Below are 15,664 nucleotides of genomic sequence, written 5' to 3'. Positions count from 1 at the left end.
TCTCCTTCCCTCTTCATCCTCCGCCGTTTGCACTGAAAGCTGTCAGTGAATGAGAGGTTGCACACAAAAATAACATCTGCACTGATTATGGGCTGCTGGGGGGGGGCAATGAATAATTCCTTATACTGTCTGTCTCTTTTCTGTTACAGTGTGACAGCGAGAGTGACATTGATGATAAGGTAAGACTGCTTTTCTTCTGTTCATTCACCCACATGAAGTGGCTGAGAGTCGGGCACAGCGGATCTGAGCCCTCGACTAAAGGGGGAACATCGCAGCGTGTTGTTGGCGGTCCCAACGCCGCTGATCGTTTTGCAGAGTGAGAAAGTGACAAGGACGATGCAAGACGGGGAAAGAAGCTCTTTCTCAGTGTCTTCAAGATTTGTCATCTATTATTTTTGGAGCATATGCCTCCTAGCCTCGATCATAGCATATGCTCCACACAATAAGTGCTCTTATTGCACAGAACTGCACTGTGTAGAATTGCACTCTATTTAATATACCAGATATTATAGCTTAACTTGGTGCTGATATATATATATATATAAATGATGATTATGTTCCTGTCACAGACTACATTACCGTTTTTTGTTTGTTTGTTGTTTTTTTTCAAAAAAATGTAGGTTATATTTTTGGAGGACAGAAAGGCCGTCTCTGTCTTTTAACGTAATCAAAGATGGCAACCAGAAGTGAGAGCTTGCTCACTTGTGCCGTTTCCATCATTCTGCTGGGGTGAAGGATGGGTTATGAACATCCCCCCCCCCCCCCGCATATTATTTGATCAGTGATGTCATCCAGCTTTAACCATGTGACAATTAGACAGATGTAGTCTATCAGTTTCACTTGTGTTGTAAATGTTTATTGCAAACTTGGAAGTGGCTGTCTGATGGCAGCCACCTGGTTACAAGATGAAAAGCCTTCGGGGAACCTCACGCATTCTAATTCCTCCACAGTTTAGCAATTACTCCCTGGTTAATGAATGAGATAGCATGCCTAATCTCCTGTAAGCCTAGCTCCCAGTTCTGTGGAAATGTCTGCAGCTCTCCCTATAAATAATACATTGATAGTAGGCCCAATTTGCATTAACTGTAGCCTGGCAAGTCAATAGGCTTTTATCTCTTCATTGGAGCGAGAAGGAACCGAGGGCGCTAGCTAGTTGACACGACAGGGAGACGTAGCAGGCCTGTCAGTCTCCATACGGCTGCCTGGCATCACGGGGGGGGGGGGGGGGGGGGCAGCGTAGTGGGGGAAGCTCTCGCACTTTTTCCTTTCCAGGCTTTTGTTTTCCTTCCTGCTCTACCAGTTACTCCAGACTTGTAACACTTCTATATTGTGTCACACATTTCATACACAAAGGTTTGATACTACGGCTCTAAACAACAGCCGAATGAAAGAAGACGGGGAACAACATTGCCTGGGTTCTGAGAAACTCAGCGGTGTTGTTGGATGAGTGTCTGTTCAGAAAACAGCTCCATATTTGGCGTTTGGCACCGGTTATGTCTGCCAGGTTTAGGTGGGCCTGGATGCAGTTCAACACACGGTGGACTATTAGACGCCGCCGCCAAGCTTTCAGCTGTCTGATTGTTGAATTCTGTAGCAATTACTACACAGTCTGTTGTCAAGAGCCAAACTGCAGCTTCGCCTGCTCGGGTTTTTTGTTTTACTCCTCATACACTTGTCATCACTATAGCATGACGTGGTGTTATAGCCTGCCAACCATTGCTGCTTCATTAAAACGCACACTGGATGCAGTCTATGATCATTCATGTGAATGCCATAGGTAAGAAGATAATACTGCAGATGTAACAGTATCATTCATGAGCATAACAGTTGTTCCGCTGTCGTGGCTTTGATGTGTGACTCCTTTACTTGCTTTTTCATGTGTTTTTAGTTCTAGCTCTTCATCTCAAGGTTTTTTGGCCTGTTTTTTTAAATGCTTTTTTGGCTTTGTGCCTAAAGGAGAGAGATATTTCTCTATAGACTATATAAGTCTTTCTTAAAACAATGCTGATGTGCAATATTTTCACTGAACCATTAAAACACTCCTTTAAGGTACATATATGCATGTCCGTATGAAAACCCAAACATTTCTATAGTATACTACATTACTGAGATAGAGAATTAATATGTTACAGATATTACATTACAATTCCCCTGTCAACTATTCTCCATGCATATCCACACTTGTAAGTGTTTCGTATCCAGGTGGCAACCTCCGGTTCTTAAGGGGGAAGTCAGGCTGTAGTGCCTTAAACTTGCATTGTCTCTACTGGCCATCAGGGGGCATTCTTAGGGCGTGGCTAGCTTATGATTGACACAATGACTACATTCCCTTCTCATGAACAGTGTTTGGATGCATCCTGAATCCTCTGTAGTCCCACGGCTCCTTTCTTCAACGATGAATTCAAGCCTATAAATCTTAACTCCCTTTTTATGTAGAACACGCTTTCAAAAGTCAGAGTACATCAGCATAATATAAAAAGTGATACAACTATCTGTGTGAGCCTTAATAATACATGCACACTACTCACCTTTCAACAAAATTCGCCGTTTTTTAACCAAAATTTGGTCATTTGTGTGAATCATAATCGCAAATGCGAGTCAAAATATGCCGCGAACCAGAGTGTTCAGATAAAACTTCTGTGTCTGCGTTTTGATGGCACCGCGACTTTGCGGAATGAGAGAGATGTAACACGGACGTCACGCGGTCTCGTCTGTGGACTCGTTGGCCGCGTCACATCTCGCATATTTACATGACTCTTCAACAAGTGAAGTTGCTGCATCATAAAAATGTGGATGTGTATAACGGCGGCCTGGTAGCACGTCTTCACTACGTCACATCTTTTCCGCCTCGGGTGCTCGGAGCGTTTAGATAGAACGCCATATCGCCTTGTCTCACCTCACCACCTGATGTGGCTCTGTGATGACCTCCGTTGCCGTTGAGGTAACTTTCAACATTTTGGCTTGTTCAGGCCAAAAGGTTGAACAATTAGTTGGGTTTGCTCACCAGCCACAGCTCACCACCAGACCAGTTAGAAATTCATTTTAAGTTTCATACACTCCAGGCACACTTAAACCATTTGAAATCTGGTGTTAATAAATGTGTGCTTTTTTGACCTGAAGAAAATGTTGTCTTTTGGGATGCACCCAGATTTAGACGGTTTAGTTTGTCACCTTTTTCAACCCTCATGAGTTTGCAGGTATGATAAATACATAAACATACATTGCACAAATAAATCTCAGATCAAATTCTGCAGTGCATTAAAGTGTGGAGTGTGGACTGCCTTTGGCATTGAGCTGCATGAATAAGCCTTTGGTTACTTCTCCATGCTCATAGCTCTTCTTCCCTTACTTTAAGTCACTGCATCTCAACATTGTTGACAACAGAGCAGCTAATATTGCTCGTGAGAACAACCAGCTAGCATGCTGTGTGTGTGGCATACACTAGCATTAGCTTTGCAGGAAGCAGCGACGTTGGAAGAGTGAAGTTTACATACATACATCATTATGACAAGAAATGCCAAACCTTTCCATACATAGAGCAATGAGAACCCACCCAACATGGCAACCGGCTGTATTTGAAGTAGAAGGTTCCAAGGTAAATATGTCCCATTGTTGTGATATTCCCAGGAGCAGAGCTATTGAACAAAGAAAAGTCAATGAACAACTGCGTTATTCCGACTCAGGATTCGCTGGTGTGAAAACTTAAAATAAAATAAACTGTTCACACATGTATTAACCAGGAGTGAGAGCAGGAAACAAAACATCTGAATAAAATCTAAAGCAGTGCTGACCTTTTCATTCTTCAGAAACACGTTATCATAATCAAGATGATGATGAGATAGACAACTGCGGAGGAAAGAAGACGAAAGGGGGAAAAAATACTTTGACAGGCCGTCACCAAAGGCAGAAGAAAAGACCATGGTGTAAAAATTGGTTTCCATAAGGAGAAAGACAAACATGTCATTTGTAATTGCCCGCTCTCAGGATAACTCGACAGTGATCATTTTCTGCAACGTTTTGCTGAAACAGGTGCCAGCTCCTCCCGTATCTTTCCAATGAACACAAAGACTCCTTTCACATCCGATTACCAGCCACCTGAACACCCACATTGTCAGGATTTCACAGATTAACTTAATTAGAATATTTCGCCCAGGTGTGCCCTCAGTTACATTGTGTTTTGAATCAAACTGATGAGTTGCTGCGACAGCAAATTCGGTCTAAGGTCGCTGCACCTTGTGAAGCTCGCTTTATCAAAACAATGAGATCAGAGAGTGTGTGAAACACGGGCGTGGTCTCCGTGACGCAAAGCTCAATGTGGGTGGCTCCAATGCATCCTGGTACAGCAACTTGAAAAATTCACACCAACACCACAAACATGGTCAAATTCAGCACCTACCTGTCACTCAAACACACCACGCCCTTAATTATGCATAACCTTAAATTATCATTTAAATAGGTGAGTTGTATAAAATGTCATGAATTGGGATATTGTGGACTAAGGTTTTGAAGCCTCGCATTGTGTATTTTGGCCGTTGCCATCTTGGATTTTTTGCAACCAGTGAACGGATGTGACAGATTTGGACTGCGGAGCAGCAACGGGTGGATCTGCCAACATTAAGGCATCTGGCTGAAATCATGTGAAGTCAACAATTACCAACGTTTCCTGAGATAATAAATCAATTGAAAAAGATGGTCATTTTCTCACAGACTTCCATGCAATCAGACTTGTTTTTTGTTTAGTTTAAGGCATTTAAACCTCAGCTTCACTTTTCAGAACCAGATTATCACCTGGGGCCCTAGTTTCGTGGCGCAGCGCAGGGCGGCGCAGGGTGGCGGAGCCGGCGTAATGCAAGTTTCGACCCGCGCAGCCTTGCGCACGGTCAGTTTGGCAGTTTGGTGGATCGCCTGCGCCAAGATGGGTGTGGCGGCGCAGCAGGGGGAGGCGTCACAGATTCAGCTTGGCGTAGCGGAAGTTTCGTGGCAAAAAGCCTCGCCGAGACTGCGCTGAAAGCTCGCCAGCTCCGACCTGGTCTACTCTCGGCGCAAGGCACAAGGCGTAAATAAAGTCCATTCATTCAATGCGAATCACAGCTGGCGGAGTGGAAGTTTGGCTGACAGCGCGCAGTGCGCACACGTCACCGAGACCTCACAGGCAGGTTTCCACAGTTCCAGGCACATTTAAATGCAATAAATAATCACAACAAACACTATTTAATGCAACTCATTGAATCAACACGTGAATGTATATCTATATAGATTGTCCCGTCACATCTGACGTCAGATCAAAGGCGGATGGCACGCGTAACGGAAACTCAGCCTCTCGGACCAAAACATCTCCCTCTCTCTCTCCTGTTTTTTATAATATCGGCATTGTTATTATTATGATACGCGCGCACAGCGCGTGATGCGCGTGGTGGGAGCGGCGGCGCTGCTTCTGTCATCGGGTTGTCAAGTGACGGAACTTGCACTGAACCTCCCCTAACACATTAAAGGAGAGGAGAGGAGCTCATTTGATTGGTGAAGATCTGAATCGGCTGTATTAATTCCAGTCCACGCCTCGTCTCCTCCTCGTCTCCCACTCACGCCTTCTTCTCCTCCCTCTTTCCCACTTGCGCCGGTGGGCGAGACGGGAGGAGTGCCTGCGCGAGCCTGCGCGGTGCACGAAACTTGCAAAGTCCAGGCGGACACACCCCGTCGGCGTGGCGCAGGTGCGCTGAGAGCTGACTGCGCCTGGTATACGAAACTAGGGCCCCTGGTATTGACTCCTCCTGGAGCTGGCCTCAAGTGGTGGTTTAGGGAACTGCACCTTTTCATTTCTGCAGCAGAGTTTGCCACGTGCATGGCATGGAGCCTTTCAGAACGAGATTGGACAGGTCACCTCCAGATCTTTGGGCCAGATTTGAAGAAAGAAGCAGTCAGACTATAGGTGTTGCGTTCTCATCGATGGCATGTCTTCCTGGAAGGCCTGTCATCTGATGTCTATGTTTACAGGATGTTTGACAATGTGAAGTATTCAGTGTTCTTTAAAAACAAAAAAAAAACAGTCTTGACCTTGAATTGCCTCACTTACGTTTGCACCCTGGGGGTAAAAGCCACATGCGGTTATTAAGGAAGTCTTGTGGATTAATAACAGTCTTTATTGTTATTGGGCATTGACGTGCTAGACCAGATGCTCAGGGAGGAACTAAGCAAGTTGGGTAAATGATTTGGAAATTCAGAGTTTAAGTGTATTCAAGCCTGTTTGAAGTCATACTATGGAACTGGGAAAACATCATTCGTTCTTTATTCTTGATCCAATTACTTTGTGCCACTAAATGACTCTTCGACCGAGTAAAAAAAGACTTACATGCCTCAGAGCCCGTGTTAGCTGTTTAGTGTTTCACAAAATGTTTGAAATGAATGGCTGCGCTTGTGTAATGGCGATATCGGCGATAAGATGTCACAAGGACAGCGTTTGATATAAATGTGAATGAGACGTGTTATTCACTCGTTAGATATTTTTATTTGGCTCATAAGGGTGGCTTTCTTTCTGGGAGCGACGTACTTCCAATCTGGTTAATTTATCTTCGGTCTGGCGAATTGGCGACAAGCGTGACAAGAACGTGGTGTGTTTGATCTGTCCCAACGCGTGTCTGATTTAAGGCGTCCTTTCCACTGCTCCACATGCTGAAAATGAATTCTCTCTCTCCTTTTCCTGTAATCTATCAACCAGCCGATGCTGTCAACCTCCGACATGTCTGAGATACTCCAAGTCAAAGCGGTCATTTTCTTTCATTGGAGAGGCTGAGAAAGAAACAGAGCGGGATTTATCCTTCTTGGTTTGTCCGTCCACTCTGCTGAAGTGTCATCCTATCTCCATTAGGCCCCACTTTTCCATCCTCGTTGGCTCCTCCAATTTCCTCTGTGTTCACAAATAATACAGTGGCTGTCTGTCTGTGTGCAGAATGTTAGCCTATATTCCCCGCAGCCCTTAACACAACAGCCTCATGTCAGGCGCGTCGCCACCACCGCCGCCACATCACCATAGCCACAGCGGAGGACACCCAGGTCGGCTAATTCTATTTGGTCCTATTTGCCGAGCAGTCACTCAGCAGAAAGTGTATCTGTCTCCGGGGGAGTCTCCGAGGACCATTACCACATCCTGTCTATGAGCTCTTTTATGGCCCCGGTGTACTCATCTGCCGGGGCGGTGCGCAGGCTCTGATTGACACATTAATTCCTTCTCTACCCCCTTATCTTTCCCGCTGTGCGGAATGAATGCCATATCGCCGCGTCGGAGTGTCTCTACCGGCTTATCGTAATGGCTCGTCAGCTGGTGGTATCCTCCCGAGCTCGTGTGTTTGGTCGGGCACGGCCTGTGAAGTTAGCCGCACACCCGCACCAAAAAAACGCCACGGGGATCTCAAACACGCCCGACACCATCACAGCCCTCACCTCTGTGTTTTCTTTGAATCCTCATCCTCCTGCTATTTTTATTTACTGCCTGCTCTCTATCTGTCTTTACCAGCGTTGTCAGTCCCCCCCTGTCGCGATCTCGGATAAGTAAAACAGTCGTAGTAATATATATTCATGTAGGTATGTGCCCCCTCGCCAACCCTCCGCTGCTTTGCTCGATCCAGATTGGTCTCCAAGAGTCGTCATATTCAATAACAAACAGGCCACCCACCAGGACGCCGACAACCTGAACGTTTTTCCTTTACGGACGGGAAAAATGGTCCGGCTTAATGTTTCGACATCAGTGATCATCCGTCCTCATCTCTTTAATGGAATTAGATTAAGTGCACCTGGGAAAGAGCTGAGAAAGCAGAATGCATTGCCACCTCCTTTAATCTAAAACCAATTTGCCAGTAATATAACCCCCCCCCCAGCTTGGGACTCACCGGCCCCGATTCAAAATGGAGGAGGAACGAGATGAGACCGGAGCTGACTGGTTGCATTCAGCTCCCCACAGGCACTGTGAAATTAGAACTGACACCGGCAACACAGGCCTAATATGGAGATGTCATTTTTTCTCGTCTTGGTTTTGTCTTTGTCTCCCTCCCTCCCTCCCTCCTTTCTATCACTCAGTTCCCTCTGTTTACTTCAGTTTCCACTTTGTGACTGAAAGTCTGAAAAGTGAAACAAACCTAAAAAGGGGGGCTGATCAGGTGATGTATCATGTAACTCTTTAAGACTAGCCTCCGCTAAGTTTAATGGTGAATGTTAAGAATGCCATAATGAACTTTTAAGGTGAGAACTTCTAACTCTGGCCAACAATAACCAGCTCATGATGTTCCTCACATCTCGCTATTCCAACCAACCTGGAAACGTTTATCTCTTTAATTTATATTGAGCTGTTTGCAACGTGCGCTCATTTCTGGTGAGCTCCGGATCACGTGCGCTCCCAAGGCTAATGTTTCTTTTTGTGGTTGTCAAGAGAGACATCTGTTGTACATTTGGAGCCCAACTATGCGGTGATCAGGGAGCACATTTGGATTGCTCTCTGAAGTGAGGGAGGCCGCCTCGAGTCTTATGCGATGTGTGTTTGTGCGCTTGGAGGGAAGCGAGCGCTCCGTCGGCGAAGGCAATGCCCCGGTGCATGTTGGGAAGAAGAGGCGTGATGACAGGGGGGGGGGGGACTCGGAGCGTCTGTGGGGCCGGCCGGCAGACACAGCCGACTGACATCAGCGAAGACTGCTTGTCACTTGCGATGCATGTCATACAGCAATGCAGGGACAGTCGTCACGGCGGCGGCGTCATTGATGTGGCGCCCAATAGCCCGCTGCAGATTCTTTCTTTAAAGGTTATAAGTGATGTTGGCATTGCAGATGAAAATAGAAGGGTTGTGGCAAGGGAAAAAAGCTCGCCAGCCACTCGGAGCAGAGGAGGTGTGAAAACATAACATCAAGACTGTAATCTTTTTTCACTTACCACCTCCTCTCAGCGAAGCTGTTTGTGTTGGCAGAGAACGGCAGAACAAATAGTCGTCCCTTTGTTCCGTTCAGAACGCGAGCCCTGCCCTCGCTCTTTGAAACGCCAGCGCTCTGCTTACGCTCTGACAAAATCCTGTCACCACTCGGCCACGTTCAGCAGCTCGTGATGGTTGTTATCCAGGGACTTATTGTCGCCCTGATGAACACCAGGTTGTGCTGTGTGTTTTTTCCCTCCACCTGAACCAGATCTCTTTTAGAGATGTTTTTTTCCCCCTCAAACACTATTGTTTCCCACCCGAGAGCTCAGGTTCTGTAATTGGACGGTTCTCCAGCGGCGGACACGTGAAACGCTCCATCGCACAACATCTCGTCACTTCAGAAATCCATTGAAAGAGAAAGCATGACTCATCAAACGAGACAAGCTGTGACGTATTTCTCCGACTGCGGCGCCACAACTGTTATATATATATATATATATATATTATATGCCATATGATGGCAAATCATTTTAGTAATCCAAATGAGAGTCAAAATGTCTTTCCTTTAATACGGCATTATCAATACAGCCAACATTTGCATAAATTAAGATGACGGTGTAATGTTAAGAGGGCTGCAGCTCTTATTGGTTGCATAACCTTTCAAAGTAATTCAATTGCAAAACTTAATATCAAACATAAAAACCTGCTTAACCTAATGAACCCAAAGTCGCTTCAAGCGTAATGTGTTTTGAATGATGCTGCTTTTACAGCAGTTAATGCACATCCACTTAATAGCAGGTATATCATAACAGCCCCGGGAGGAATCTGAATGCAGTCGTCGAGTTAAACAGGCAGCTAAACTGACTAACCCTGCACCAGCGTGTCCACTGGCTCCGGAGCGCCACGCCATTCACTGTGTTTCAAGTGGCCTGTGTTTGAATAACAATCCCAGCCCTATATACATTTTTCCACACGAGTAATAAAAGTTAAATTGACTCCACATTGGGTGCAGAAGTTCTGTGGAAAGAGAGAGAAGGAAAAAAAGCGGCACAAATGTTTTTTTGTGTATGTGGATGTAAGATTTGAGTGTTTCTGATCGTGCATAAACATAATGTCTAAGTGGGTTTTTATTCAATAAACATGGTTGGACTGTAATTACTTACACATTTCTTCTGGCTGGAAATCCAAGACAGACAGGCCTGCGTTTAGAGCTGGCGCACCAAGACTCGTGTCTGTCCCAGCCTTGGCTTGTCTGTACAAGACTTCCTAATGCAAGAGGACTTGCTTTTCCTCCACAACAAAGGGCATATGCGATCGGGATAAATATAGAATTCCCTGTTGTTATATGGAATCAGTGCCATTGGGGATCATGTTTCCCTAAAGAAGCGTCGCTTCCTCTTAGGCCAGGAATACATCAGCAAATGGAGCTTAGGTCCACTGTGGCTGTGAAAAGAATGTTTAGAGAGCCTTAATTCCCTCCTCAGACAAAGAGTCCAGTCAGCTAAGTAGCACGCTAGTTTTTTAGTAGAACATTTAACAAGGAAAATAGACACACATTAATCATGAAGTCACTGGCCATTGTTATTCCTTCGAGGCCTGTAGTCTGTCTCCAAATATTTCCTCATGAAGCCGCAGCCTTGGTCTTCATGTGGAGGATCATCAGCGGCGCTCATAACGGTGATGATGGACAGAGGAGGAAGTGATGAGTCCGAGTCCCTCCCACCCACGGAGAGAAACATATCCCGTCTTTCTCGCTAACCACTTGAGTATCCCCAAGTCAATCTAAACACTCGGATGCCTGTGGATGGGCTGGAGACTGCCAGACCTCAAGCCCTGCAGGCCCCACGTCACTTGGGGCTCTGGGGGAACTTTTTTTCCGTGGGTGAATGTGTATGTGATGTGGAAAGCCAAGAACCCCGGAGAGCGCGCTGAGATCAGGCCCAAACACACACAGGGGCCAGCTGCCTTCAATTAAGCCAGAAACCCCAGCCTCTGCAGTTCCTTATGTGCAAAAAAGCCGGCCGGCTTTGATCTCCGCCAGCCAGGGGAAAAGGTACAGGGCTTGAAAGATTACAGGGAAAAAATAATTATTGTATCAAAGGGTGCTCCATAAAAGTTAACAGGGGGATTTTTGGGCTCAGGGGGGCAGCGGGAAGCAGGTATTAACGACGGCTGTCACTCACGTTCATTTGCCAGTTATTTTTTCCCTCGCCTTTTTCAGTGAGCTTTAATTAGTGGACACACCTGGTCCCTCTCTGAAATTAACTGGAGAACTCGCCGTGCCACTTTGGTTTTCATCGGCATGGAAGATCCATTCCCAGTTCCTAGCAGGGACGCGGTGGAGCAGCCGAGGCTGACGTGCTTCAGTCTGGGGCTTGACACCCAGAAGACGTACAGCAGCAGCTCTTGGGGTATACACGAGGTCCGGAGATCAGCATTACCCCCCCCGCCCCCCCCCACCCCCACGCCAAGCAGCACGGCGGCATGGGCATCCATTAAATTAATTTGACTTCATTAGTGCAGACCTGCTAGGCCTGGGGTGCCCACGGAGATGCCAGGAGGTGGCAGGCGGAGGGGTTTGAGTGGCATCAGCCGCTGTGCTCCGAAGAGAGTGAACACATGGCACTGACAGGCGGAATATGGCCCCGGTTCCTACACCGGGACGGCTGCCAAACAAAGGCAACATGCGTCACTGGCTTTAGGGGAGCTCAATCAACACCCGGTCGGAGCATTAACGCCATTCGTGCCGCGCCACATCAGCGAGGAAGGGCCGCAGGTCGCCGCCCGGCCTGCAAGTCATGCGTGTGCACACGCGAATGTGGCAGCGTGATATGATACACAGACACTGCCGGCGGGTTGACCTCCCGCCATCACCTGTGTCCGCTTGCCAGGAACGCTGGTATCAGGTCTTCAAAGCTTCATGTATCTCTTGTTAGTGACTTATAGCCAGGCTATATGTGAGCCCTTTTTCAAGTGTTTGTTGTTGCATCGGCAGGCCAGATGATTGTTCACTCGTGGCGTTTGGTAGGGTTGGGTTTTTGTGCTCCGCTGGTGTTTTTTTTTTTACGAGCGAAAAAAACAAAATCAATTAAAACCACATCCTGCAGATGGGGAAGCAGTGCTTTGTGTTGACATCATTTCAGTCGGAGCACATTTGTTGACAGACTGCCACAGTGAAGTCGGACTCAGACGATACATATTTCATCTTGAGCTAATGGACCTTCTATTGGAAATAAATCAGGGCCTTTGAGTTGAAAGTTGATCTTAATTTGTGTCATTTTTTTCTGAAAACATCTTCAGCCCATTGCATCCAGCCACCAAACATTTTTGGGTGGTTTGAGTGGCTTGGCTTCTTGTTATTCTTCCTTCTAGCCATGTTACGGTTAACTCCACCAGTTCATTGAGCAAACCTAATTTAACAGCACCGTCATTTCCAACCTGACACCTCTGGGTTTGATGATAGCCATTCACTATATAATCCCCATAATCATCAAAGTATGCTTAAAACTCCGAAATGGCACTAAAACATACTGGAATCACTTTACATTTAATAAAGAGGCAAATATTTTTTATGGGATCACAGAAACATCTTTTTATTAGTGAACACGCTTTTCATGAAAAATCTAATAATCTTAAATCAGATGGTCATAAATCTCAGGTTCCCTGCATAAATAAAGGAGAAACACATAACTTTTTTAACAGGCTTTAATTTTCACTCGTCGATCAGCTGGACAGCTTTTTCAAGTCACTCATGACGATCTTTACGATTATCCCGATAATTCCCACGATCATCTTAATGTGGGTGGGGTTTTTTTTATTGCGATACACGATTAATATCCTGTATGGTCCCAAGCCTGCTTCTATAACCTCTCGGCAACAATGTGCCAGCTGCTGGAGCTGACCATGGTGCACCTGATAGTGTGGAAATAAATAAATAATGGGAGGCATTAAGTCTGGATCGGACTGGAAGGTAGCCTGAGGGTGGTAAGTGTTGGGTCTGACAGCAGCGAACACTTTGATCAGAGGGCCCTGTCTGAAGATCGCTTCCACATCTGCACAGGGGGAACGAGCTGTAAACTGCCAAGAAGCATTTTAATGACAGTTGGATTATAAAATGAAAGAGGGCTCCAGATGGCAGGCAGTGCAGCGGCTGCGGTTCGGGGGGGAGACTGTTTAAACTGCTTTTTTATTGATAAAATATGGGGTGAAAAATTGCACAGAGCTTATTAGGCGTCCCGCTGTGATGTTGCTCAGCTGGCCAAGCTGTTCGCCGTGGCCCCCGTCCAAACATGCCTCCATAAATTTTTAGCAGTACCTTTAAATGTGTAAGATCCCTGCTTGTTAAGTTCACCCTGGCTCCCCCCAAACCCCCCACTCCGTATTTGTCCTTTGAAAGACTTGCTTGTGTCCTTTTTTTCTTTTTTGTAGATCGGCTGGATGAAAGCGATGTTGGTAGCTCCACATACACTGAGGAGGTTGGAGGGGGGGTTCCCGCATAGCATGCTCATTATCGTCCGCCAAGAACCAGAGTTCAGCCCTTAAACAACTTAATTCCTGCATGATTTCATTAGCTGTACTCTCCTAGTGATAAAATGAAACCAGCCTTATTAATTCAAGACACTGTGGTTGTGCTTTCCACCCAGATCTACAGGCTACAGTTCAAGCCATTGACATTTACTAACTGGCTGCACTAGTGGCCAGAAGGGAGATGCAATTGGATTCAGTGTGAATGGAATACCAAGTTGAAGCCCAAATTGCATATATGTATAGTGATCTTCATCAGGATATACTTCCTTTGAGGCCCACAGGAGAGCTGCCACCTTGAGGCTGTAGAAAACGTTTAATGGAAGTCACGCTGATTCATTGGAACGTGATTTATAGTAATGTTAGTAAAATAAGATCAGCACCTTTTTGAATGAAGTGTCTCCCTGTTACTCTACACTATTGGTCTCATGCGCATCTTTGATCATGAGCTCAAATTGCATTTACTTGAAATGTGAATGGACCTGATTCAAAAACTGGGGAAGAAATAATGGTCTCAATAAAAGGGATCGGTGAAAGCAATCTTCACTCCATCAAAATCCATACATGTCTGATATATATGCTTCTCTCCGCAGAGTGGCTCCTTTCAGCAGAGACGCACGCTGTTGTTAGCCGTGCTCTCACCGCTAATTTAAAATCCATTTAAGGTGATAGGGCGGTTGACTAAAACGCCGTCGAGATGGCTCTCACGGAAAAAAATGGGCACATGGATTTTTTTTTCATACCTCCAGAAAATAGGCAGCCCCAATTTATATTCCATAACTACCGCGTTGAAGGCCAACCCACCGCGCCCCCGTTCCACCCTCGCGGCATCAAAGACAATTACTGTCAACATCACATCAAATTACAACTGTTGGTTTGCTTGTTTGTCTCGTTATGTGGCTTAAAACTGCCATCTCCCGCCCAGGAAAGGTCCCCTCCCATCTGCCCACCCTTATGGATCCACAGACACACACACACACACACACACACACACACACACACATCCCCTCGCAGCACAGAAAAGAGAAGGGACAGGCTGCCGACAGCCTAATGGACTAATTTGTGATTGCGAATGAGAAAAAGCTGAGTTGTTGGACGTGTTATAATTTGACAGAGTGGCAGCTCCGAGCCGGACAATGACGCTTTAACCGCAAATCTTTCCCTCCTCCTCTCCCGCTCCTTCAAATGCTTTCTTTCTTCGCCTCCGTGGAGAATAGTCAGAAAGGGAAGGTGATGCTTACGGCACATTCTGCCGCTCACAGCTCCTGGCTCTGTCATGTTCCTTTTCTTTCCTCCCACCCCCCCACACACACCCGCCTCCCTTCTCTACCTTCACATGGATCCCATAGGATAGACTAGGGAAAGCATCTCAGAGCGTTCACATGCGTTTGAAGTGCAGGACAGATGGGGGACTCGGGGGACTGTAAAAAAATGAATCGAGGCTAGTAATAGGAGAGATGTTTTGAATCCTCTCCCCCATAAGTTATTTATCAGGGGCCCTTAGTGGTGGAGGAAGACTTCAGAGTGCTCCCTTAATGTAGCATCTGATGGCTAGTAGGGGGGCTGTTCCAGGAAATACTGCTGTAAAACAGGAGGGGAACATTAGCAGGGAAGTCTCTCAGGGCCCGGGCAAAGGAGAGGAACAACATGCAGGGCGGCTCTTTCCCAGCATGCAACACAGGACAGAGAAGAGAGGTGTACAAGGAGATGTCCCGGAGTCCTCTGCCAGACAGCGATATCACAGGCGGTACAGAGCAAGACGTGCAACCATTCCCACCACGTTAGGCACGTTGGAGTAGACATGGTACTACAAGAATAAATAATAACACAAAGCAGAAGCAGGTGAACAGAAGGCAGTGACGGCTGGTTGCTCTGGTAGTCACTCACATCATCACTCCCTACTAAATGATCGCCTATTTTCTATTGAGAATGATCTGCTTGACGATAAGGAACAGGTCAGAGCAGGAAACTTGTTCACTCAACAAATAACTCATAAATAATGAAAAGAAAGCACTGAATTGGACCCTGTGCAGCAAATTAATTCATCTCTTCAAACACAAAGACATGACCCTTGACCCTCTTTGGACCAAGGCCTGGGGGTAAAAAAAGGTATTTTTAATAGCACTGCCAGAGTCTGTTTTGACAGATTAAAGCTGCTCTTAGAAAACATTATATGCATTATATTTGACACATTTTCATGCAACCTTGCAACCCCCACGGATCTAGTCTTTATTTGAAGTGTTTCCACTT

At 46.2% G+C, this 15,664-nt stretch overlaps 1 protein-coding gene across 10 annotated transcripts in view; it reads left to right on the top strand.

Annotated features, from left to right (window-relative positions):
• fbrsl1 (fibrosin-like 1) overlaps positions 1-15,664 on the top strand; it is a 320,464-nt gene that overhangs the window by 232,152 nt on the left and 72,648 nt on the right. For all 10 annotated transcript variants that reach the window (XM_084024105.1, XM_084024101.1, XM_084024104.1 and 7 more), the window contains one exon: positions 150-179. In XM_084024105.1, coding sequence (XP_083880231.1) covers positions 150-179 — 30 coding nt within the window. The remainder of the gene's footprint in view (positions 1-149; positions 180-15,664) is intronic.

The sequence above is a fragment of the Eutrigla gurnardus genome, assembly GCF_963514095.1.
Source record: "Eutrigla gurnardus genome assembly, chromosome: 13".
NCBI lineage: Eukaryota > Metazoa > Chordata > Actinopteri > Perciformes > Triglidae > Eutrigla > Eutrigla gurnardus.
The sequence above is the reverse complement of the archived record's forward strand: the minus strand, read 5'-3'. Positions and strand labels throughout refer to the sequence as shown.